The following is a 26,451-nucleotide window of genomic DNA, read 5'->3' on the forward strand; positions in this document are numbered from 1 at the left end:
TATGGGGGGATTACTAGCTATTATGACCCTTTCTTTTAAGTAGCCTACCTAAATGCTGTCTTATATGTGCTCTATTTGTGTAATATGAAATGTATTTTTAATGGCAGTGGTAATTACTGTAGGCTACAGTTCACTTCTCCCATCCTTTGTCTGTCTTTTAATTTTCTTCACCATGTGTCTGAAATAATAAATTATAGCCTATGATGGGAGAGCTAAATTATTTAAGATAGTAGGCTAAATGGCAGGTTGATAAGTAGCTACATTAATAATAACAACAATAAAAACACAAATGTAGCTATTATCCTTCCATTTAGTGTAGTGTACAAAAGGTACGTTCGCGTTAGGGGAGGCAAATTTACATTGACATTGTTATACGCATGTCTCACGCAGTTCACGCTATTTACAGGGAGGGGGCACTGGCGTAGGCAAACTCTTAGCTTTGACTATCAAGCCCTGCTAATAAAATCACCGCTCTCTCTCCAAGGAAACAAAACAATATAGACTTGGGTTGACGGCGTGCAACAAGCAGAGACCCTCTCTCGACACGACAACGCGTGAGTATCCGCTGCTTTATTTGTGCCACGGCCGAAAGCGAAAAAAAAGAAGCTGCTTCATTTATAAAAGCGACTGGTTTTTGAAGGCGACTGTCGTGGTGTCAGTATTTCCCCCTTTTGTTTAGCGGTTAAGGCCCCTCTGTTTGGGACTTGAAGGGGGGCCATGTTGTTTAGCCACTGAGTGTTTGGTTAATGTTTTAGCTCTCTCTCCCTCACACAGACACACACACTAACGTTACCACCACCAACTTGACAATTAGCGCTTGTAGCTATTCTGTTTTATTTGTCTGGTTGTAACCATCAGCCCCCAATGTTGTATTTCGAGTCAAGAAAACGTGGCGCTTTTCTGGAGTCCCAAAGGAGTTTTTACTGTAAAAATAATGGCAAATTCCGCGATTTTAACTTTGATGTGCAGCAATAATAAACAGCAGGCCCGGTTAGCCTGAGCTAGCTGGTTAGCTACGGATGTTGCTAACGCTCAGTCAAGTCTAACAGCAGCAGCAGCAAATACAATAGCAGTAAATACATTTGCATAAATTATTATAATGGAAAATAAGTGTACGTATTGATATCCATTAACGGTTCAAAATAAATATTTACACCAGTTCCTACTCAGAGCCGCAAAGCTCGTTAGCTGTGTTAGCTCGACAGGTTAGCACAGTGTGCTAACAGGCTAACATGTCGGTTTGCCACAACGACTAATAACTAATATTGAACAGAGCGTCATAGCCGGTTTGATTAGATCAAAAGCCAACCACCACTGTGTGGAGATTGGTAACACCAAATGATAATCTTTAAGTCTCATTTAAAAGGTTGATTTTGTAACGTTATTATTATTATTATTATTATTATTATTAGCCTTACATTAGCTTCATGGCCACACTGGGACAGCGTTAGCCACCTAGCATCTTCGACAGTCACTTGTTTTGTTCTTTCATTTTCCCCGTACGTATATATCAACAAACTGCTATATTTTTCAAGTGTGTGTTTTATACCTATATGTTGAGAGAAATGTATCCCTTTTTGTTATTATAAGATAACGCAACGCTGGCTGTCGGTACAAATCTTTTCTCGTACAACAGCCAAAAGCATGGGAGTTAGCAACACGGGAATTAGCCACGTCCCGGCGAAGACAATTATGCTGTAGTTATTCATACAGTGTTTTTTTGTGGCTGCACCCTTTTCTCATAATGCATGTTTTTTCAGTCGTTGGTTCATCTATAGATATGCATAGCAATGACTGGTGTGAACCATATTATAGACTAATTAGGGTTTTTTTATAACTTGAATCCCAACCAGGATACAGTAACCGTCTCTTTATAGGAGACAGATGCTACATTAATTTTTACATTTATAAAGAGAAACTTGAGTCATATCTGACTTTTTACTGTTACTCAGTTATTCTGCTATGTTATGGAGAGCAGCACAAAAGGTTGTTGTCTTAAAATAAGTTTGCACATCCATGTTGAGAAGATTTTCCAACATTTGCTGCTTGTCTTTACAATTAATACAGGTTACTTTGACCTGTCACTTGAACTTTCACGAACTAAACCATCATTTTGTCATTTGTTTAGGCTTTCCCGTGGAATGAGCGTTCCATGCAGCATCCTAGGTATGAATGACGTGGCCTGGCAGGAGACAAGAGGTGGGATGCTGCATGCAAATGGTGCTCCTGAGACTGGAGGTGTCAGAGTTCATGGTGGAGGACCCCTAGCCTCAGTTGGGGGAGCTGGACAAGTTCCTGGAGGCCCACATTTACAGGGCAACCCTACCCCAGGTACCCCTCAGCCTCCGCTGAGCGGGCGATCTCAGGACGATGCCACAGTTGGATACTTCTTTCAGAGGCAGCCTGGAGAGCAGCTTGGTGGTTGCACACCCAGCAAGCATCGCTGGCCAACTGGAGATGCCAATCATGTTGACCAGGTAAAGATCAATCAATTATGTGTTATTTAGTTTAGTGTTGTATGGATGGCTTTACAGGAGTATTTTGTGTCACCAGAGGCCATGCACTTTCATTTGATACTGTATTTTGCCTTTTTTATGTAGTAGTATACTTTGAATAGGGATTGCAATTATTCACACTGACGGGTCACATATTTTACATGCTCTAATAATCTGTGATGATTAAGACTATGTACCAGCCATTCATTAATTACTCATTCTTCTAAAGTTGTTTTTCAAGTTGACGCACATGAAAAATATCTGTGGCTCTTGTTAGTAGAGTTCAATGCCATGCGGTGCAACAATACAAAGATTTAATAATGGTGTGTCAGTAAAAAACAGACTTCTGGATTTAACAAAGCTTAGTCAAGAAGACAATGTTGGTTGCTATGTAGCTTGTTTGCATACCTAGTTTTGAAAAAATCCACTTAATGATGAGTAAATCATGTAGAAATTGCTTGTGTATTATTTTTTTCTCTAATGAAAGAAATGAAATGACACCACCAGCTCATACTGAGTGGGAGGGTAGAGTATACATTGGACAGATCACCTGTCAGTCACAAGGTGTGTTAAGATAGCAGTAGTACTGTGTTAACAACAGGAACAAAGTCTTTTGATTTGCAGTGGTAAGTGAGGCCGGTGTTTTGGTCACTGATATATTGGTGTTTTTCACAGCAGTCACTGCAGCAACTGTTGTAATATCCTATTCATGAGTTGTAGTATCCTTCCTGGATTAGATGTTATATGTTCTCACTGATGCCTGTAGCGATGCATCCACCTCACCTAACCAGCATTTCTGTAGCCTGTCTGAGAAACAGGGGGAAACTGAACTGAATCCAAAATCTCTTCTGGATTTGAAGTTTGAAGACTTTTTCTCAGAGGCCACAGCGCTGAACTGCTGAGCCCAACATTAACCTCTTGTTTCCCAAACCAGAAAGTTGATATTCTAGTTTTTCCACTTCTGTCAGACTTTTTTCTTCTTAAATTTGAGTGGGTTCACTTTCATGCAACAAATAATCTTTCTAAAAAGACACACACTGTGTACAAAGATGATGATGATGATGATGATTTAGACCTTTTGTTGGTAAAAGAAGGGAGGGGCACACTCTCTGTAGCTGCATTATGTTTTTATTAAGTATCACTTTTAATATCTCTGTATGGTTCAGTTGCCTTTATAGTCTTACAATTCAAAAATGATTTAGTTGAAAAAAATGTTTTAAGTAGACATTCATTAGTTTGTTGTGAACCACAATGAGCTGAAACGACTGTAATATTATGTTTATTTCAACCATCAGTTCCGCTTTTAGCTTTCTGTCTGGTAATTTTATTTGAACAGTGTCAAATTATAAATGCAAATTGTATCTCAAAAAGCCGTCTCATCCCTTTGTCTCAGGTTCGTGCTGTGGATGAAATGAATTATGATTTTCAAGCGCTTGCTTTAGAATCGAGGGGTATGGGCGAGGTAAGTTCATTTTTTTTATTTATTCCTTACATTTTATTCATTATAATGCTACAAATGAAAGTGGAAATCTGTTTGAAACAATACCATCCAGGCTTGAAAGGAGCACAAGTGAGCTTGACAGATTTGTGTGTTAGGATTGAGGCAACAATAGAGCAAATAGCCATATTCTGCATTTGATTATACTGTACATATGAACAGCAATGAAAGAGGTGATTCTTCAGGGGAGAGTGGTTTTAATTAAATCTTAGAAAATAACTGTGTCCTGAAGCTGTTGTAATCTGGATAAAAATGCGGTGTAAAGTTCTCCGTGAACGAACAAACTAGAATCTCTCTACAGCTGCTCTGAAAAATACCAACATTAGAGTTAATGCTCAGGCAGAGAGTGGATTTTTTTACTGCTCACCAAGACTACAGTGAAAACTGATATTTAAACTAAACAAATGTAAACAAACCACCAAAAGCACAACATTTTGAATAAATCATGGCTGTTTGTTGATAGTAATTACTTGGGTATCTCAGTGACATGTACAAACTGTGCAATTTTTTATTTTATTTTTTTTAGCTTTTGCCTGCAAAAAAGCTCTGGGATTCTGATGAATTGGCCAAAGATGGAAGAAAAGGGATGCTTCTTGGAGAGGAGTGGAGGGACAACGCCTGGGGATCATCTCGTGAGTGGCATCTATACCTTTTTTGATTTTTGTCAGTATATGCCCTTGTTTTGCCTTGTTCCAGTTATGTGATTGGCATTGAACTGGCATTGTCTTTGTTCACTGGCCACGCTTTGCATTGTTGCCTTTGTCCAACTAGGTTTTGGTTTTGTATTTACTAAGACTAACACCTTTTTGTAGACACAACTGTTTAGATATTTGATGACGGCTTTTCATTCAGATCATTCAGTGTCTCAGCCAATCATGGTGCAGCGGCGGCCAGGCCAGAGTTTCCATGGGAATGGTGATGCCAATTCTGTGCTTTCACCTCGCTCAGAAGGTGGAGGCCTCGGGGTGAGCATGGTGGAGTACGTCCTGAGCTCTTCTCCTGGCGACAAGATGGATGGTCGCTACAGGAACGGAGGCTATGTAAGTCAACCTACAGTCTAAATTTCTAACCCAAGTTAGATGGACTTGTTTTGCTTTTTCTCCCCTTATTCTGAAAAGTGTCACATAGTCTTATTAAATATATATGTAAATTCAGGGTGGAGGAGATGCTGACCAAGATGGGAGAGAGAAGAGTGACGCCCCAGAGAAAATGTCGCCCTTTGAAGAGGACAAGAGCCCAGAGATGAAAGTAGGAGAGGAGAGTGATCCTGCTAAAGCCAATGGAAGAGGTCTACTAAATGGCATGGACAGAGACTGCAAAGACTTCAAGTAGGTTTTCCTTTTTATGGTAAGGTTAAGCGGACGGGCACCTATTTCTGGATGCACGGATGGTGGGTTTTAAACTGAGACGATGAGCTAGAAATTAATTTAGTTCTTAGTTAGTTCTTCTTTTTAAAGCGATCCAATTTTAGGATCCCCAAAGCTATTTCTGGAGGGGGTTTCTGATGTTTTTGCTTATTTGCAAACTTAAAGCAGAAGTAAGCGATCTGGTCGTTTTGGCTAATTTCCTGTCAGCCGATGGAGTTAGCAGTCCCCGCCCTCGTCCCTACGTCACCACATTCACGCGCATCCCTTGGCTGCACACACAGAGAGGACCGCCCCTTTATGCCGTTCTCTCTCCTCATTGGATAAAGGTTGTAGGATACAAGGAAAGTTTTCTCCTCGGCTTACAGCAGAGCAGAGTGACTGACAGACCCGTGTTTCAGACCAAACACTCTATATAAGTGATTGCTGTCGGAAGATATAACTATTTAAGACTTATATTAACACAAACATTCTGCTTGCTTCTGCTTTAAACATAATGAAAATACCCACATTTACATCATGTTTAAATGAATGAGTGATTGCTCACGTGTGTGGGCAAGGTCTGTATTTACAGCATATGGCATTCCTGTTGATGTTGATTAACTTGTTTGTTAACCAGCCCGACCCCTGGAAGCCGCCAAGCTTCCCCCACGGAGGCTGTGGAGAGGATGGGCCCCAGTCAGACAGGTTTGGAAATGATGGGACAGCATCACCCCCACCCGCACGCGCTCCAACAGCTCCAACAGCACCAACAGCACCAACAGCAGAACCCCGCCCAAAACAAAGCCCCAGCTGAGGACTTCCAGAACCAGGAGGCCCAGAACATGGGAGGTATGGAGCAGCAAGCCGGAGTGGAGTCCCTCCAGTTTGACTACGCTGGGAACCAGATTCAGGTGGACTCCTCAGGGACTCCAGTGGGATTGTTTGACTACAACTCTCAGCAGCAGGTTAGTCGAAACAGAAAAAGTATCCATTAAAAGATCTAACTGCATGTTTGGTCAACAGATTGTGATCCTTTTTGTGTTTGTTTGTTTTCCCCCCTCCCCAGTTGTTCCAGAGATCTAATCCCCTGACTGTTCAACAGCTCACTGCAGCTCAGCAACAACAATATGCTCTGGCTGCAGCCCAGCAGCAGCATCTCGGTGAGTGGGGTTGCTTGTCTTTGTCTTTGGTCTCAAATTGTATAGAGATGCATTTTCACAGTTTCACTGACGTTATGATATGGAAATAAGAATAACATTGCTGTTCCTCCTCATATTACCCAGCTGGCCTTGCACCTGCATTTGTGCCAAACCCTTACATCATTAATGCTGCCCCCCCTGGAGCCGATCCCTACACTGCTGCTGGGTTGGCAGCTGCAGCCACGCTTGCAGGTGATCACACTGCACATTTTCAGATTTTTGTAATCTCATGAGTTTAAGCTCTCTTTTTTTTTTTCAAAGGCAGTCAGATTTCTTTTTGATGAATAATGCAACTGTGCCATGTTAAAAATGTAATAAGTACTTTCTCCGTCCGTTGTCTAAGAGGTGTATGCAACATCAAAAATGTTTTCCTCAGGACCCACGGTGGTTCCACCACAGTACTATGGAGTTCCCTGGGGTGTGTATCCAGCCAATCTTTTCCAACAACAGGCTGCATCTACTGCCAATCACTCAGCTAATCAGCAAGCATCCAATCAGGGACCAGGGCCAGGCCAACAACAGGTATGTTCATATTCTGGCTTGTTTTCACAGATTTTAAGTGTTAATTCCAATTTCTAATTTTCATTAGATTGTATAAGGATGATGTGTTTCAAATGAGCTGATGTAAAGTTTCAATCTCATGTTTAGGTTGACTGAAATCTATTTTTTTCAATGAGTAATGGGCCTTTGATGAACACACAATGACGTTAGATTTGTTAGATTTGTGCCTGTATTTGTCCACAGTGTCACATACCTCTATTCGCCAATCAGTGTTCAGCCACACATGAACAGTTGTTGCTAGGCAGCCATTGTTGTAATCTTTCAGTTCAGACCGAACCGATGGAGTCCTGGTAAAGTAGATGAGCTGTTTCTTTTGCCATAAATATTTTAACACAGAATGGAAACACTCCAAGATCTGAGACGAAGTTGTCAGGGGCCTCGATTACAGAATATGCTTGGAAAGCTTTTGATGCGGTGCTCCGGCAGCCTGTGAGTTTGAAAGTATCATTAACTTTTCCTCCAGGTGATGCGCACAGGAGCCAACCAGAGACCTCTCACGCCCGGACAAGGCCAGCAAAGTCAGCAGGAATCTCTAGCTGCTGCAGCAGCTGCAAACCCAGCGTTGGCATACGCAGGAATGCCTGGTTAGTAAAATACCAACGAACAACAAAACACATGATTTAACAACACTTGAAATGAGCATCTTTTTATAGTTCAGTGCCATAAAAAAAAATATTTGCCCTAAAAAAGTATTTTCCACATTTAAATGTTTAAGATCATCAAATAAATTTTAATGTAAGACGAAGATAACCCAAGTTAATATAAAGGCTCTCACATGGTTTTCTGGAGTCTCTTCATAACACTTTCCAGACTGATAGATGTCAGTGATTTTGTTTTTTCGTCTTTCTTTAATTTCTATAGATGGCAGCATGATGGGTTTGAGATCTCTCAACCTCCTTCAACTCACTCAATCAGGTTCTGTTGAAATTATTTCTTGATTCAGCGGGTCTGGCAGTGATCAGGCCTGGGTGTGGACAGGGAAATTGAACTCAGCTTTCCAAAAAAAATTGGTTTATCACAGTTAGATCATGATTTAAGAAGGCGGGCAATTACTTTGTCACATAGGGCCAGGTAGGTTTGGATAGCTTTTTTTTGCTAATTCTAATTTGCCTTAATAAATGAAATCATCATTTAAAAAACTGCATTTTATATTTACTGGGGTTATCTTTGTCTAAGATTAAAATTTGTTTTAAGATGTGAAACATTTAAATGTGACAAATATGTAGAAAGAAATAAGGAAGTGGGCAGACAGTTTTTCAGGGCACTGTATATTGTATATATTTTGATATATTAAACTATGTCATTGCTCAGCCCCATAATTATCCCTGATTGATAATGGTCTGTCCTCTGATTAAGGATAATCAACATTATGACACTAAAATCCTCTTGTAGTTAAGTACTGTTTTAAATAGCTTTATATTCAGTAATCTGTAATTGCTCACTTTTTGTGTTCCTTATCTCCTCAGGTTATCAGGTGTTGGCTCCTGCAGCTTACTATGACCAGACTGGAGCTTTGGTGATGGGCCCCGGTGCCCGAACTGGTCTTGGTGGGCCAGTTCGTCTGGTCCAGACCCCTCTCCTTATTAACCCTGCGGCTGCACAGGCTGGTAAGAACCGACCCATCTGTCACAATAGATCAGTTTTATTATGAGGCCCAGAGAGCTTTTGTAACTACACTCAAAAGTCAGTGATTGTCTAAACCCATTGGCAGCGATTCCTTTTTATTTTTAAGGCTCTTGTTGTTTTGTTCAATGAGGCTCTGCCAGTATAAATATTTAAGCATTGGGCTTGGACAGAATATTAATCTGAAAACTGCTCTCTGTGCAATTTGCTCAGTCATGGACAAAAAGGACAAGGGTTTTGAATTTTATCACTCTCTTTGACCTGAGTTGTGCCACTTTTTTATTCTAACTCATTGGAAGTAATTGTAGCCACAAACATTTCATCTTGAGGTAAATTGCATATCATGGATGAAACCTTTACATGTGCTCACAATAGGAACGTCAGAGTGTGTCTTTTTTTATGCAGCGGGGAAAATAAGTATTGAACGCATCAACATTTGTCTCAGAAAATATATTTCTAATAGAGCTATTGACATGAAATTTTCACCAGATGTCGGCAACAACCCAAGTAATGCACATATACAAAGAAATCCAAACATTTATGTCCATTGATTAAGTTATGTGTGAAATGACACGGGGAATAAGTATTGAACACATGAAGAAAAGGAGGTTCAAAAAGGTTTGGAAAGCCAAGAAAGCAGCTGGAGTCTGTCAGTATTTAGAAAGTAATCCTGTCCCTTATCAGTGCAAAGTAATATCGGCTGGTTTAGTCCAGTTGACGCCTATAAAATGTTTTCTCATCATCAAGGTGTCACACAAGAGGCGTCTCATGAATGGGAGGGGGGGGCTTCTCAGGACCTTCAGAAACTTATGTTGTAGAACAGACTGATGCATCGGTTACAGACGTATCTGAATGCACCGTTTTATCCGTTAGTGCCGTTAATCTGGAACTAAAAAGAACAACATTTTACTGGCCACGACCAGGTGCTACTCACAAGTCAAAAGAAAACTAAGAGTTGTCCAAGAGCTAAGGATAACTGACCGAGAATTTTAGACAGACCTGCAATTGTTCAGAAAAAACAAAAAACAATAAGTGATGCATTTGACCGCTATGGCCTCTATGCATGCTCACCATGCAAGTCTATTGACGCGTTCAATACGTATTTTCCCCGCTGTGTGTATATACTGTATATAATGACATGTCGCTGGATGAAATTCAGCCCTACACATCATGTTATATGAAGGCCACACATCCACTCCTCCCTGTTACTTAATTTGTACCAAACTGGGCCGTTCTGACCTGAATTCTCCTTTTCACTCTCTCACACTCTCCTCCTCCTCTCCACCAGCAGCTGCGGTGTCTGCATCTGGCTCCGGCAACAACATATCCGGTCCTCCAGCCAACGGCCTGTACCGCTCCATGCCTCAGCCTCAGCCCCAGCCGCAGCAGCAGCAGCAGGCGCCCCCACCCAGCAGCGGCCTGCCCTCCAGCTCTTTCTATGGCTCTGGATCAGTCCCCAACACCTCCCAGAGCAGTTCCCTCTTCTCACACACCTCTGCTGCCCCTCCTCCACAAAGCTCCTCCCTGGGCTTCAGCAGCACCAGCGGCTCTCTCGGTGTCGGCCTGGGCTCTGCTCTCGGAGCGTTCGGCTCCTCCGGTCAGTGTCTTGACTTAACGAGCTGCATTTGCATTATTAAAAGGTTTGTTTTAGGAGCCTGTTTTCTTACACTTTCTGCTTTTTGTTGTTTTCTTTCTTGCAGTATCCAGCTCAACCAGTAGCAGTGTATCACGCAGGGACTCCCTGTTGGCAAATTCTGACTTATACAAACGCGGTGGCAGCAGTTTAACTCCCATCGGCCAGCCGTTTTACAACAGCCTGGGTTACTCCTCCTCACCCAGTCCTATTGGCCTGACACCGGGTCACTCCCCTCTCACTCCTCCTCCTTCTCTGCCCTCCTCTCATGGATCCTCTTCCAGCCTTCACCTAGGTAAGACTAGTGTCTAGCGTCATGAACTACTTTAAAATTCATTTTAACGTCCCAACAACAATAACCTTGTACTTCTTACCATTTCATACTATGACCTACACCACATCAGCATCTGGTCATAGTTTTAATCACTGTGTAATCCTAGGTGGTCTGACGAATGGCAGCGGGCGTTACATTTCTGCAGCACCTGGAGCTGAGGCAAAGTACCGGAGCACCGGTGGTACGTCCAGTCTGTTCAATTCCAGCAGCCAGCTGTTCCCTCCGTCTCGGCCCCGTTACAGTCGCTCCGATGTCATGCCGTCCGGACGCAGCCGCCTGCTGGAAGACTTCAGGAACAACCGCTTCCCGAACCTGCAGCTCCGTGACCTCCCAGGACACATGGTGGAGTTCTCTCAAGACCAACATGGATCCAGGTGGTTAAGATGAGCTTTATTCAGATATTTAACTGGATGCCTTGTAAAGGGGAGCTATGCAAGTCCAGTTGCTTTTCCGCTGTTTTGCTAACCCTCCTCCCGTGCATGTGCATCTGTTTTTAACAAAGCCGGCGACAAAGCAATCAATGATGCGTATATCTGTGTAGTCTTAGGGGTTATGGGCTGCGTTTGTGTCACAGTGCCACAGAGAGCCTCCATTATCTCTGTAACAAGTTACAAGTCATTTATTTAACCATTACAATTACTCTGAAGCTGTTTAATTAAAGCTATGGTCGATGGCGAGAAAGATTTGAAAAAAAGCAACCCGTACATACCTGCCTCCCCTCCGAGCTCGTATCGCCTCCTAACGACATACCCCCTCCCGCAGAGCAACAAGCCAGCCGGCTGAAACCAAACACCAGCTTTGAATGTGGAGTAACAATGTCGGATTCACAAGTCACAACTTCCACAATAAAAACGAAAAAATACCTGTTCAACAAAAACTCTGCTGTATCAGCATCGCTTTTCAGCCTCATATCTTGGCGGAGCTTTCTCCATCGGTCAAACGATGAGTCGATGTTTACTTCCGTTTTGTCGCATCTACTCCGTCTCTGCCTTTTCAGTGGCAGACTTGCACTTTCTTTCGGCCTTTGCCGGTGGGGCAAGCAGAGGCCGCTGAATTCATGTATTCAATGTATATATGTCTATGGCTGAATTAATTAACAAAGGACGTAAAGAATACAAATTGCTCGTACTTTTAAATGCAGAAGTGGGTCGGGCGAGGAGCAGCAGAGTGTCAAATTGAGCGAGGGGATTGGATGGAGGGTACGAGAGAGAGTGACCAGTGTGACTGGCCAATTTCTTTGCAGGCCTGCAGCCGCGAGAGAGAATGGAGTGGGTTGTACTATTGGGCCATAACCACCATCTAAATGATGTTGTTAATAATAATGATCAATCTTTCTGAACGTCGACCATAGCTTCAAGGTATAAATGTATCATAGTTGAGCTAAAAATCTTGCATAGTTCCTCTTTAACAGATGGAGTGGATTTCCAAAGTATGATTGCAATGGTGAAAAAACAATCAGGATTTTTTTTTTTTCATCTCTGCTCTTTGTTCCCATCTTGATGATTTAAATCTTGTATCTAGATTCATCCAGCAGAAGCTAGAGAGGGCCACTCCTGCTGAGAGGCAGATGGTATTTGGAGAAATTCTGCAAGCTGCATACCAGCTGATGACTGATGTATTTGGCAACTACGTCATCCAAAAGTTCTTTGAGGTGAGTTTATCCTGGTGTCACACCAAATTTATTAGAACAGTGATTATGTGCAGTAAATAAACTTGGGCTTTGTTTAATACAGTTTGGAAGTGCAGACCAGAAGCTGGCTTTGGCAACGCGTATCCGTGGCCACGTCCTCCCCCTGGCTTTGCAGATGTATGGTTGCAGGGTGATCCAGAAAGCCTTGGAGTCCATCTCCTCAGACCAGCAGGTAATTGTAAGTGAGATTTTCATTCTTTTGAAGTTTTGCCGACCTTGTTTTATTGTATTTTATCTCCATTAGTTTGATCGGTCCAACATAGTATTTCAATTTTGAATTTTAATATTGTGACATCCATTTAAACTTTCTCCCTGTTTCCTAATTTCTTTATTTCAGAGTGACATTGTCCGTGAGCTGGATGGCCATGTATTGAAGTGTGTGAAGGACCAGAATGGGAACCATGTGGTGCAGAAGTGCATTGAGTGTGTCCAGCCTCAGGCCCTCCAGTTTATTATTGATGCCTTCCAGGGCCAGGTGGGTTTACTGTTATGAGAACAATCATTTTCTGTGTATAATATACAGGTTGAAGTAGACAGGAAAATGTAACTGCTACTCTAGCTTCGATTTGTTCAGCATCAGCAGTTCTTTTTTAGAAAAGCAAGTTCTTTTCTTCATTAAAAGTCTAAATTCAAGGTCATTTAATTAGTGACTTGAATTGATAGCATTGGTTCTGCTTACATGACCTTTTCCCAATGATAGTGCCCTTATTTGGTTTGACTAGCGGCATTGTGTTATGTAAATACGAGAACAGATCAGACGTCAGTGAAACATAATGACCTGCAGAAAATAGAATCAAACATAATCTAAAAGTTAGTCGTTATATGTCTACAAAGGTTAACTAATCAAAACTGATGGGGAAAGGGGGATTTTTTTTTTCTCCATTGGGGACAAACGGACCATTACAGAGACACATCTTTTGGGTGGAGGGGGCGGTACAAAGATGTCATTGTGTGTTAATTCAATTTGTGAATCTGTGAGAGTTAAAAGTCACACAGAGCACAGGGGTTATATGCAAGGCTGAATACAGTATGAGTAAATGAAATGAAGCCTAAAAACACGAAAAGGCAAGACACACATTGTATTTAGAACTGGAAGTTGTCTTGTTAAAAAAAAAGCCTGTTAGTAGTGTTTTTGTATCCTACAATCCAACATAGGTGTCTTGATAAATTAAAGGTTAACACATTCTTTAAAGAAATTAGAAACCGGCTTTGCAGGAAGTAATCTTCTTCCTCCCTGCCTTTGTTTCCGTGACCCACCTTTGAAAGTTTTTCTCCGCCACCACCACAGCGACATGTATATTGATTTTGCTCCTCCTCCTCCTCTTACTTTTTGCAGGTGTTTGTGCTCTCCACACATCCTTATGGCTGCAGAGTGATCCAAAGGATTTTGGAGCACTGCACCCAGGAGCAGACTCTACCCATCCTGGAAGAGCTGCATCAGCACTCTGAACAGCTGGGCCAGGTGAGAACATCTGTTTCCAGTGTGTCTCCATTTTGTGTTTTCTAGATGTGACTGATTGTTGTTGTTGAGATGTGTGCTTGTCTTTTGTATTTGCATGTCTCCTCCATGTTTGAACATTTCATATTTTTTTTTTAGACTGTCATTGTTTCCTGTGTAGTTGTGATCTGCTAAGTGGAAAGTGTAAGGATGAATGTAATTGTGCTGTTAGCTGTCATTACATCTGACGTATATGTGATTATTTAAACATCCACCCTGCCCCCTCACTTATTCCATCTAGAAATATCAAGGCGTTTCATTGGAGATGACACCCAAAACATATTATACAGTGTCCCGCGATGCACTGTTCAAGGTCAGAGCAATTTGCCTCTCTCTCGCGGATGTCCCTGTGCTCCCTTCCTCTTTCCCTTTTTATTTTTATCTTTCTTTTGTAAACGATCTGATTTAACATTTAGATAGCTCTCCAACACCCAACTGTCACAGGCCTTCTCCTAACCCACTGAGCCGCCTTTTTCCTCGCCTTTTTCCTCTCTCTTGCTTTATGCCACAGAGGATTCACGAGGCACATGCTTCCCTGTTGTCTGATCCCTCTCCTGTGCCTACAGCATCTCCTGATCAATCTGTTTTTCTGTTCTCACCTCCTCGATTTCTCTGTAATTGCTTGAGAGTATCAAACTCTTTGGACAAGTAAAGTGGTGCTGAAAACACTCGTAACTTCACTGAGAGCCCTTGAGTTAAAGATGAATTCAAGAACAAAATTATGTTTTTGTTAAATAAAAAAAACAGATTGACAGGAAATGAATTTGAAGGCAAATACTTCCCAATTAAAATTGGAGATCATATTACATACCCAACAAATTGCTACTTTTAACAAGATCAATTTGAGAGTGGTGTTATTTGTTGCTTGGTCAGGTGAGTTTTTGTCTCCATCTTGTCACACTAAAATTACACCCATACCTGTCTATCACCCATTTCCGAAGGGGCAAAGATGCTATTGGTTGTGTTGTCTGGTCACCAACACCCCAAACCAGCAGCATCTGTTTTGTCTGACCTTCCGCAGTGATGACGTAAGGGTATCGTAGGACTACAAATGGGGGTGTCACTCAGTCGTCCACCTATCATTGTAGAGCTGCATGATTTATCTCACCCCAATTACGACCGATTGGTGAAACGTAGTGCATGAGTTATCAATCAAGACTAAAAGGGTGTCGCACTGATTTCTTTTTTATGATTTAGTAAGTATTGAGAAACTCCCTGTCTGCTTTCGATCTTACCCCTCCACTGCCTCCTGCAGGATCAATATGGTAACTACGTCATTCAGCATGTTTTGGAGCACGGCAGGCCAGAGGATAAGAGCAAGATAGTGGCAGAGGTTCGTGGAAAGGTTCTCGTCCTGAGCCAACACAAGTTTGCAAGGTAAGCTCTTTTTCTCTCTCTCTCTTCATGCACTAGGAAAGATTACAACTTTAAATGCATAGTTAAACATTTTGGCAAATTCGCCTATTGCCATAATCCCTATAGGCCCTATAGAAGTTCATTATCTTTATCTTTAATTATCGGTGCATGTTGTTTTGAGATCCGTGGGACAGAGATGCGAGCTGCTCAGTGAACCCAATGGAGGTGAATGGTACAGGTCCCCTGTCCCTCAAAACTCATCAAATACACAATCCAACAACTCCAAAACGCTTTGGTGGACGAGTTGTGACCTGCACTTTTGTAGAGGCACAAGTTTGCTCTGAGGTGAGGGAGTAAAGACAGCAATAAGTCTCACTGAGATTTATAGAATTTATTACAGAATAGCATATCAGATTAGGATGAACAACCAGCAATAGTCAGCAATGTCTCGCTATTCGGTCAAAATAGGGTGCAGTGTCTTTAAACCACGGGGTCTCAAGAGACTGGACCCATATTGATGATAGAATCAGATTTTTATACAGTTATGATCACATACACATGTTTATCCAGACAGTTCAAGGTACAGAGTGTGTCTGAAAATTAATCAGGATGTTAAGCATTATTAGCAAAAGAGGTACATGCTTATTTGTTTAATAGGAACAGTTTGAGCAAAAGGAACTGAATCAATTAGAAAGTTGTTTCACAACACATCAGAGCAAAAACCAAGTTTCCCATTACACACCACGCTATGAAATACAGTAATCATGTAACATTACTAGACAAAGTTGTTTTCGAGGCAAATGCAGCCGGGAACTACATCCCAGACACGGCTGCTGGGCGGAGTGATTTCAAAAGTGCAAATAGTTAGTAGAGTATTTGCTTCGTGTGTCGTAATGTTACTTAACAATACATGATTATCTCATAGCATGGTGAATGTGCAGGTCACAACTTCTCCACCAGAGCATTTTGGAGTTGTTGGATTGTGTATTTGATGAGTTTGATGAGGGACAGGGGACCTGTACAGTTTACCTCCATTGTGTTCGCTGAGCAGCTTGCGTTGTTGCCATGCAGATCTCATAACATGCACCAATAATTAACGGTAATGAACTTCAACGTACTCCTATGACTATAGGGATTATGGTGATTTTTGCCAAAATGTTGAACTTTCCCTGTAATGACCTTTACAACATATTTGGGTTACGCTGCCAGGGTGTCATCTCTTAGCCACTTAATGTTATTTCATCTTGACAGGAGCCACTGCACAGATTTCTTAATTTGCTCATGGGGAAAAATGAGAAGTGGTTAATGCATTAAGAAACATGGCAGAAACCTCAATACAGCAGATTAGCCAACCAACTTCATGTCAACCAATAACATGACAGACTATATGTTGTATGAGTCGGATTTGCATGACACCACATTCCCAAACCTTGTGGAGAGCCACAGTTTTGTAGTATATTAATTTAAAAAGTCTGACGATACATTTTTTGTCTTATTCAGTCCAAAAGAGAGAATGATCTGTTTTAAGTAGTTTTAGCAAAGTCATTGAGTGACATTTTCAGAAATTATTACTAAACAATTGAGAAAAAGTAAATGAGATCAACCAGGGAGTGAGCATTAAAAACCCACGCGTTAACTTGATTCTGTTGGATTAAAGGGCACTGCTTTTGTTTGCACCTCCTGTGGTTTGTCAAGTTAAGTCTCGCCTTGAGGGGGAACAACTTAGTTTCTATCCAGCAGCTTTAATTGAATGGGACAGCTCACGACTGAAGAAGTTAGACTCATAACTGCACATTTCTATCTTCTTCTAAACATAATAAACCAGTTGAACACTTCATCCAGTGTGCTTTACTCACACAAACCTTCTTCTGTTTCATGTCCCGTGTTATTCCACAAATACAAAGCAAACAAAAAACAGATAAAAAAAATGAATCCAACATCTCAGCAAATCCTCAGCTCAGCAGGCTTGAATAATAAATTCTGTCCTTGTTTTTTCTTTCTCCTCAGTAATGTTGTTGAGAAGTGTGTGATCCACTCTTCGCGTGCTGAGAGAGCTCTGCTGATCGATGAAGTATGCTGCCAGAAAGACGGGCCCCACAGCGCCCTGTACACCATGATGAAGGACCAGTACGCTAACTATGTTGTCCAAAGAATGATTGACATGGCAGAACCTGCGCAGCGCAAAATCATCATGCACAAGGTGGGTCAACGACTAAACGTGTGCCTGTTTATATAGATATTTTTTATTTGCATCAGTGGGATACACATCTAGATAAACCTTTGTCTCAGTGGATTCACATTTGGATTAAAAGAAAATTAGGGAGTGGGGAAGTTCTGCACATGAACAAACGTGTCTCATTTAGTTAAGGTGATTAGGTCACTGCTCAGGGTTATTTTAGTACATGAGAGGGCATCGCTATGACTCACACAGACTTTGCTTTACCTGTTAAACAAGGAGGAGCTGTCAATCAACTCATTACACCTCTTCTTGAATTTATGTAACATGTGTTATCAGTCAAATTCACAATGCTGTACTCTAGGGTAAATAAATAAAGATTTACTTGTGAGGGTTTATGAGTCTGCAAAGTCTTTAACAACATCAATTATCATTAATTTGGTTATTTTAACATATCCTGTTTACTCCAGAGAGGCTGAGATGGTGTTGCCTTAGGTCATGACACCTGAAGTGTGATCCAGAAAGACCAGTTACGGCCCTTTCCCGCTATGCAGTTGCAACATTTTCCACTACACCTAAGAGGCCGTCCGAATGAATCCGAATTTAATTAATCCACATAACTTTTTTTAATTTTTTTTATTGTTTTGGCATTTCATCCAGACGGGAACAGGGTTTTCGGGGCGTGACAACAGTATTTTTGGGAAACGGGTCCCAATCTGAAAACGCCGCCCATTGTTTTCTGCCCCAAATGGATCTTTTGTGAACGATGACGCCATACTGCTCTAACCTGTAACCTGAGACACACTGCTAGACGTTACAGTCTGTCATATTTAGACTGACACGACTCCCAGTCAACATTTAATCCATTTACAATGTTTGGAGTTTGAATACAGTGGGAGAAGCTTTCTGTCGTCTTCTTTGTTCTTGGTGTTTAAGTGTGGCAGCGTTACAGCGCCACACACACACTCCGCACAGGCCTGGTGTATGTAGCTGCTATAGCGTTTTGAGTCGTTTTCGGTGGATCCTTGTGTATGCACATCTTTCATTGCTTTTCTATAAACATGGATTTTGTTTTGACACACGATATTGTACAGGGTGAATTCCAATTCCTATCTTAACTCTCAAGCTCAACCCTTAGTAGCCCTCAAAACCAAGTGTTAAGGGCTATTTTGTGACTTAGAAATGGGACACCCCTTAAATGCAGATACGTCTGCGCCGGCTATTGACAAAATATCATAAATGGGCCTAAACTAAGATAATACAATGGTTTTGTGAATGTTTATATCTCTATTAACAAAGAAAATACTGAATTCTGGGTAGCCCTTGCTCCCAAGGGTGGCGTCGGAGAATCTCAATATTGAGGCTATACAGCCCTTGAACTTGTCCCTCAACTTAAAGGGATAGTTCAACATTTTGGCAAATTGGCCCATTGCCATAATCGCTATAGTCATAGCAGTAGGTTCGTTAACTTTATTTGTCGGTGTAAGCTATTTTTAGAACGGCGAAGCGGCAGGCTGCTCAGGGCTATGCTATGGACGCTAAGGGAATTTCTTGGTTTCCCTCATCAAACTCATCAAATACACAACCCAACAACTCAAAAACGCTGTTGTGGACAAGTTGTGAGCTGCACATTCACCACGCTATGAGATAATAATGGAACGTTACGAAACTGAGCCTTTTTCGAGGTAAATACAGGGTAAATACAGAGTCTGCTTGCTGAAAAACTGTCCCTGAACGCAACGCGCATCAGCGGTTTTGCATGAATTTACGTCTAAAACAACTCCGTCTCGTAACGTTCCGTTATTATCTCATAGCGTGGTGATTGTGCAGCTCACAACTTGTCCACAACAGCGTTTTTGAGTTGTTGGGTTGTGTATTTGATGAGTTTGATGAGGGAAACCAAGAAATTCCCTTAGCGTCCATAGCATAGCCCTGAGCAGCCTGCCGCTTCGCTCCGCCGTTCTAAAAACAGCTTGCACCGACAATTAAAGGTAACGAACCTACTGCTATGACTATAGCGATTATGGCAATGGGCCAATTTGCCAAAATGTTGAACTATCCCTTTAACATCCTGAGAATAGGGACAGCACTAGCACTTCGCGGGAGTGTGCATTTTTGAGATTGAGGGTTAACCCATTTAGACCGGGACAGCATTACCGCATTTCTACCATTAAAACCGGGGGCGCTGTTGCGTCATTCTACCTTTCAAACCGGGAAAGCGGATACGTCATTTTGTAGTCTTTGTAGTTTTTTCCGCCTATTTCCGGTCTCTTGGCCAATGAAATGCATCAGAATACACGTAGGAGCGTCGCAATGCCACATGGGACTTTAAAAAAAAAAAAAAAAAAACTTTGAAATCATGGCGGAAGACGGAGGGAGCTCCGAAGTGAGTGAAAAAAGCGATCTTGATGAAAACTATTCACTCAGTTTTATTGCTGATCCGGACTTTGAACCCTTGGAACCAATTGACCGGTATTTATGGACGAAGAATATGTTTTTAGACGACGAAGATGAGGACGATGATTTTGTAGGTTTTGAAACCGAGTAGGACGAATAATTACCACCCTAACGTAATCCTCGAAGGCGATTCAACCGCACCCCAGGGGCGAAAGTCACCTGCAGATGCAACACCGATCACCGATGGAGGTATTTATTATTGTTTATTATTATTACAGTAGGCTAATGAGAGCTACCGTATGTCTTTCTTCCTATGTTGTATCATGTTTACATCTTGCTAATGGGCATGTATTCGTATTATGCATAGGATTTTTATTCAGTCATCATCACATACAGTACTAGTATAAACAGTAACGTTATCTTACAGTCCAATGTAATTTCAATATAGATGGTAGGCCTATTATGCATAGGATTTTTATTCAACTGTAAACAGTAGCTTACAGTCCAATGTAATTTACAATATAGACAGTAGCCTACATGTCACATAGTCACAACACATGAGAATTATGAATATTATGTTTTATTGAATATATAAATATTATGTTTTATATGAATATTATGTTTTATATTATGCTTTCATCCAAGGTAGCTTTGTGTCTATATTTTTTCGGTATCCACCTACAGAACAACCAGGCAGCAGATGTGAACAGAGATGACAAGCTCTGGATGTGTGGTTCCTGAACTACCTCACTGCCCAATCCCAGGCACTTATTCTTGTACTGACACAGAGCCTGAGAAATCAATTAGCGTTTTAGGCCTAAATGGGTTAAGATAGGAATTGGAATTCACCCTGTGTCTCTCAATTCGTTCCAATGTCGGATTGAGTGAACTTGACATTGAACTTCCCGCCCTTTTTGTTTTGTTTTCTCTTCATAGATCCGGCCTCACATTGCCACTTTGCGCAAGTACACCTACGGGAAGCACATTCTGGCCAAGCTAGAAAAGTACTACATGAAGAGCGGCTCTGAACTGGGTCCCATCGGTGGCCCCACAAACGGCCTCATGTAGTCACGTCAACACCCCGGGTCCCCCGAGGAGGAGGAGGAGGAGGAGGAGGAGGAAGAAGAAGAAGAAGAAAAAGAGGAGGAGGAGGAGGAGGAGGAGGAGAAGGAGGAGGAGGAGTCGCCCCAAACCCCCTGTTCTGTGAGAGATGCTCCTTAGCCATAGGGCCTTTGACACCCTCTGACATCCCATGTTTTTGGGAATTACCAAAAAAAGAAAAATAGAGACAAGTTAACTTCACGTAAGAACGCTGTGACAACTGACCCCTGCCACTCTGCCACCCCCTGGTGCAGGTCCCCAGCGTGGCCCCAAGGGCAGTACGCACAGTCAGCAGGCCGATTTTCTTGTTTTTCTGTTCTTTTTTCTTTCTCTTGGGTAAAGCACAAGCCCATTGTTAATGATGTAATTGATGTATTTGACTGGTTTTCATATTATCTTGTACATTTAGTTTTTTACCTTGTAAATTCTCTGTAGAAAAAAAAAACTTATTACACATTTGCTGAAATTTACAATTCTTACAATTAACACCAGCAAGTGACTTTATAAGGCTAAACTGAGAGATCCTTTTAAAAAAAACAATTCCATTTGTTTTTGTAACCAGACTTATTATTATGTCAACTGTTCTAATTAAGTCTAGGCAATTGAATATTATATTTGTATATTATCCCATGCACAGTAAAAAAAAAAAAAGTGTTTTCCCATGCCAAAGCAGCTGATGGATTAGTTTTCAAATAGCACTACATAGTATGGATGGATGTAAACTCCTCCGTCCGCAGGTCAGTACTATGTGTCACGTGCCACAGTCACTCAGAGGTCTTTGAGACCGGTTTGCGAGCTTGGCTTCGGGGATTGGTGCTTTATAGTCTGGAGTAGTGTTTTCCCAGTAGTGGTGGCTTTTTCTTGCCTCCTTTTTCTGGCTAAGTTTGGATGGGAGGAGGAGGAAGAGGAGTAGGAGGAGGAAGAGAAGAGGGGGGGGCGTGTGTGTGTGTGTTTACCCCAGCGGCCTGTAGTCTGCCTGACATTTTCGGTACTAAATATCACAGCCTGACACACCTGAGCTGCTGCATCCACTGAGCCCCATCATTTGAGCCATCTTCCTCTCCCCCCTCTCCACTTCCCCCCACTTCCCCCCTCCCCTCCCCTTTCATCCACTTGGGGGTTTATGCAAGATACAAGCTACCATTAACTTATAGAAGCAGAGCATGAGGTTTGGTTGTACAGCTGGCGTGTAACCTGGTTTAATCTTTACATGAAATGAACCGGAGTAGGGAGCGCTTTTTTTTTTTTTTTTTTCCTTTTCTTTTTTTTTTGTGGGAATAGTGGGGGTGGGAGGTGGGGTATGCGTTGGCATGCTGTGACAGGTTTTAATCCTTGAAATGATTTTTTTTCTTTCATGTTTTGTGTAACATCCTATCTGTCTTGTAGTTTGAGATGAACACTGCCCTAGAAGTCGGTATCTCGATACTGAATAATCATCTCTCTTGCGTAGAAGTAGTTTAGCGGCGTATAGCATCTTTATGTATGAGTAAAATTGTTGCTTTTGGGTTTAGGGGGCTTGCAGCAATGATGGGACCCCCACCGCCTGAAGGTCAGAGTAGCTGGAAGAAGAAAAAAAAGAAATTAAATGTTGTGAAGTGGAGCTTATCAAAGCTTTGTACATCTGAGGTAAAATTAACTAGACTTAGTGGGAGAAGAGGAAGAAAGGGATGTTGAATGAGTTTTTTTTTTTTGTTTTTTTTTTTAAATGGTCCTCTTTTTGTTTTTTAGACTTTTTTTTTTCTTTTTCAAATTTGGTTGGGTATGCAAGTGCTTTGGTGGAGGCTGGTGGGGCCATCAAAAGCTATACAATTCACCTGTAATGCTCGTAGTGATGGCTTCTTTGCTTCATATGAATAATTGTAGAATACATGTAGTATATGTGCAGTTAATAAGTGTAAGAGTATTAGTTTAATTGAAAAAAAAAATGTCTAGTTGTGGTGTTTGACAGGCCTTGCTCTAAAATTTGTAGTGATGCTTTTATTTCGTCTGTACAGTTGTACATTTGTAAACGTTTATGCTGTAAATGGGATGTCTTTTACACTTTTTTGGGGAAAAAGGCAAAATTGTGCATTTTGATGTGTGTATATTCATCACTCCTTTCCCCCTGAATATAATGTATACAGTTTTATTTGATCAAGTGTAATTTTAAAAAAAAAACTTTATGGCTTCACAATCTGGCATGGTTTTTGTTTTTAATCTGTTATGGGAAAGGCCAGCCTCTATTTGTACTGGAGCTGTAACACCCACTGTTGATAGTCTTTATGATGTGTGACAGTTTAAAAAGGAAAAAAAAAAAAAACACACTCTGTACTAAAACTGAGGCTGCATTTAGTCCTCTCTGCTACCATGGAAACTTCACAGGATATGACAAGAATTATTTTTGTACAGAAGAGTGCTGTATTTTGGAACAGCTACTACCTTGTAAGCAAAAGCAATGTAAAATATTGTCAATTATATAAATATGAACATATGAGTTTTGTCACACTGTCAAAGTCATGTACATTTTCAGGTGGCCTTATGTACATTTCCAGATGTTAGATGAAGAAAACAAACTCATTTTTGGAAGCAGAATTGTGACTATGTATGATTAAACTGTTCTTCTAACATTTGACCCACATTGTTGTCGTTTTTCCTCATGTCCCGTTGAGCTGAATGCTGATTTAGAGAAGAATTAATCATTTAATCTGTCTATAATATAACAGGTCTCAAGAAGTTAGAGACCTAGTTAATGAAAATGATTACTTGTCAATCAGGCTATGGATAAATTCAGTGCTGTGTTGAACAAAATGCAATATTTCTGTAGCCAAAAGAGATTTTATAGAAATTGTGACACCCAAATATTATTACCTTCATGCAACTTTATAGTTTACTGTTGCATTTATCTGTCAACCATAATAGTAGTATTGTTTATCAAATACTGTGCACCACATGAAACTGTTCAGCAGAGGAAACCCTTTAACATATAGCAATCAAATCAAATTTGTTGACGTGTACACAAGCAGTAGAGATTAACATTTAAACAAATAACGATTGACTTTGGAGGGGAGGTTGGGGTTCAAATCCCATTTTTGCCGGGATTAACAAGATATGCAGAAGATGGTCTTGTTTTCTTATAATGAATAGAAGTGTCCTTGTGTTTTTGCCCTAGTGTATATCATTTGTAAGAGGTTTTTATGAATTGAGTCGGTGCCAGAAGCTGGTTGGTTGCGCTCTGCCTCCTCCTAGTGGCAGAAGTAGTTTTGACCTGCCTATAGTTTATAGTGGACCTTTATAGAGGTGGTTTGATGTTGTGCTCTTGTAGCAGCTGCCTGGACCGCTGGTTTTGGACCTCCCATATTTTTCAATGAATAACTTATTCCAATAAACCAAACCAACCAAAACCAGACAACCAGGCACACGCTTTATGTAATTAAAGTTAAAGTTAGGGATGTTTTTGTTGTCAACCTGAGTTTAAGAGGTACATACGAACTTCATCTCACTCAGTAATGATAAACTCACCATGGCAACCTCTGAGGGCAAGCTGGCACACTCATGTTCATGTAGTTAATGTTTTCACTCACTCTAAGCTCAATCGATGACTCATAAATGTCACCACTGCCTCCATTATTAGCTAATTAGTTTTTATAAGTTTTCAAAATTGAAACTGAGAGCCAATATTAATGTGAGAAATTTCACTTGTTGTACCCCTGAACAAACATCTCTACCTTTTATTATTTAATAAAGAGATTACCTTGTAGGATGAATAAAATTGTATTTTAATTTAAGTAATCCCCCATAAATAACACTGCCTGTCTGCTACAATACCACCGTACTGAACCCTCTGTGAAGTATTGGTACTTATGAGAAAAATTATAGCACTCTGACAACCATGCTGTTTTCTTTAAAAAGTTTAATTTGCATAATTATTTACAACAGATGGTAGATAGCAGTACTTAGAAGAGGCAAAATATACTGAACCACATTAATAAAGCAGGGAAAAAATAATAATAAAATGATATAAATTGTTGAAACCATTTCGAAACCTTGCATTTTAGAAAAGAAAGTTTACAGTTCATTATAGATAAATAAAACCTAGAAATGAAATATTCAGCTTAAATTAATCTTACAAACACAAACTGATCTGTAGAATGCTGTAATACTGAACAGTAATGAAACACTAAATAATACATTCATTTTCACTATCCTGCATGCTATCTGAAGATCTTATAAAATAATGTTGACAAAGGAACGTTAAACAACGAAAACATGGTCAAGAGCGGAAAATAGTTCCATTTAAATTAGGCATATATTATATATTTATATATGTATATTTCTGTACAAATACTGAATATTTGGCATTATATTTATCCTCATTATTGATATATCTAACAATTCAAAATAGTTTTAAGCTAACCACAAACCTTTTTTTATGCTATCAAATTTTTCTCATGTCACATTCCAAAACCCACAAGAGGCCTTTTTTTTTTTATTTCTACCCACAGCCACAACACAAGACATTTCTCCACCAAAGGCAAACAAAATTGTGACTGCTCTCTCCCCTCATAAAACACTGAGACATTGACCACAGCACAGGTTTAGAAACACTTCTCCTCCCAGTTGTAAAGTAGCAGCGCAAAAATGGACGACACACATCTGTATGTTCTGGCTGAATCGTAAGCCAGATGAGCTGTGGTGTAAAATACTGTAACTACCCTTCTTATTATAACTGTGGCAATGTGAAGTGAATTATACTAACTCATGCCCATAACTCTACGGATGGGCGCTAAGGTCAGGAATGAATAATTATACATACACACAAAAGAAAAGAAATAAAATGTGCCTAAGATACATTATAGGACAAAATGAAATAAAGTCTGAGAAAATGTTGCATGTAAACATATATAACTTTAAACACTCAAGTTGACTGCTTAAAGAATAGAACAAAAAAAAACATTTTGGGAAATCTGCTTATTTCTTTTCATTGTGATTTAAAAAAAAACTGACACTAACCTCATGTCTTATAATAAATATGAAATTACACCCAGAAGGAGAAGGTTAGCTCAAATAGCTTAGTTTAATTTAGCAGGAAGACTGTGGTTCTGCCAAAATCGGCAAAAACCGCCAGCTCTGAAGCAAACAAATGAAAGTTATGTTTGTTTATTACACTTAAAAATCCAGGATGAATATTTATGGTTTAACGCTGGTCTGTTGTGTTATGTGATTGGCTGTTTCCTTTTTCAGCCAAGCTAGGCCAATGTAACTAACTCAGAAACAGATGAGTATAAAACTACCTGTAAAATGAAAACATGTCTCTTTCTATTCATTTATTGTTTGTACAGATTAAACAAACATGTTAATTTAGTGAATGTTTGAGGTGCTTTTGCTAGCCAAGCTCCCTATTTCCAATCTTTATGATAAGCTTAGCTATCTGACCACTGAGTGCAACTTTGTATTTAATATAAAATATCAAAGTGGTGTCAATCAATGTATCTAATATCTTCAAGAAAATTTGTTTGCCTATATAGGCCTATTTCCCAAAATGTTGAATTATTTCTTTAAGCGGCT

At 40.5% G+C, this 26,451-nt stretch overlaps 1 protein-coding gene across 13 annotated transcripts; it reads left to right on the forward strand.

Moving 5' to 3' along the window:
• Nucleotides 1-230: 230 nt before the first annotated feature.
• pum2 (pumilio RNA-binding family member 2) lies at nt 231-23,516 on the forward strand. 13 transcript variants are annotated; one of them, XM_085770675.1, is made up of 24 exons: nt 354-554; nt 2,129-2,477; nt 3,889-3,957; nt 4,520-4,625; nt 4,846-5,033; nt 5,149-5,321; nt 5,977-6,094; nt 6,128-6,304; nt 6,406-6,499; nt 6,623-6,730; nt 6,915-7,060; nt 7,563-7,683; nt 8,566-8,706; nt 10,011-10,319; nt 10,423-10,650; nt 10,796-11,063; nt 12,211-12,340; nt 12,423-12,557; nt 12,717-12,854; nt 13,716-13,841; nt 14,119-14,190; nt 15,133-15,254; nt 17,241-17,433; nt 20,743-23,516. In XM_085770675.1, the coding sequence occupies exons 2-24, from the start codon at nt 2,142-2,144 to the stop codon at nt 20,872-20,874; spliced, it is 3,630 nt and encodes a 1,209-aa protein (XP_085626801.1). In that variant the 5' UTR covers nt 354-554; nt 2,129-2,141; the 3' UTR covers nt 20,875-23,516. The 13 variants fall into 13 exon arrangements, with proteins under 13 accessions (XP_085626800.1, XP_085626799.1, XP_085626801.1 ...); XM_085770674.1 differs by having other exon boundaries at nt 231-554; nt 5,977-6,304; nt 10,014-10,319; XM_085770673.1 differs by having other exon boundaries at nt 315-554; nt 5,977-6,304.
• Nucleotides 23,517-26,451: the final 2,935 nt, after the last annotated feature.

Source organism: Trachurus japonicus, chromosome 24 (assembly GCF_045865225.1).
Source record: "Trachurus japonicus isolate A0001 chromosome 24, Traja_1.0".
In the NCBI taxonomy this organism is placed as follows: domain Eukaryota; kingdom Metazoa; phylum Chordata; class Actinopteri; order Carangiformes; family Carangidae; genus Trachurus; species Trachurus japonicus.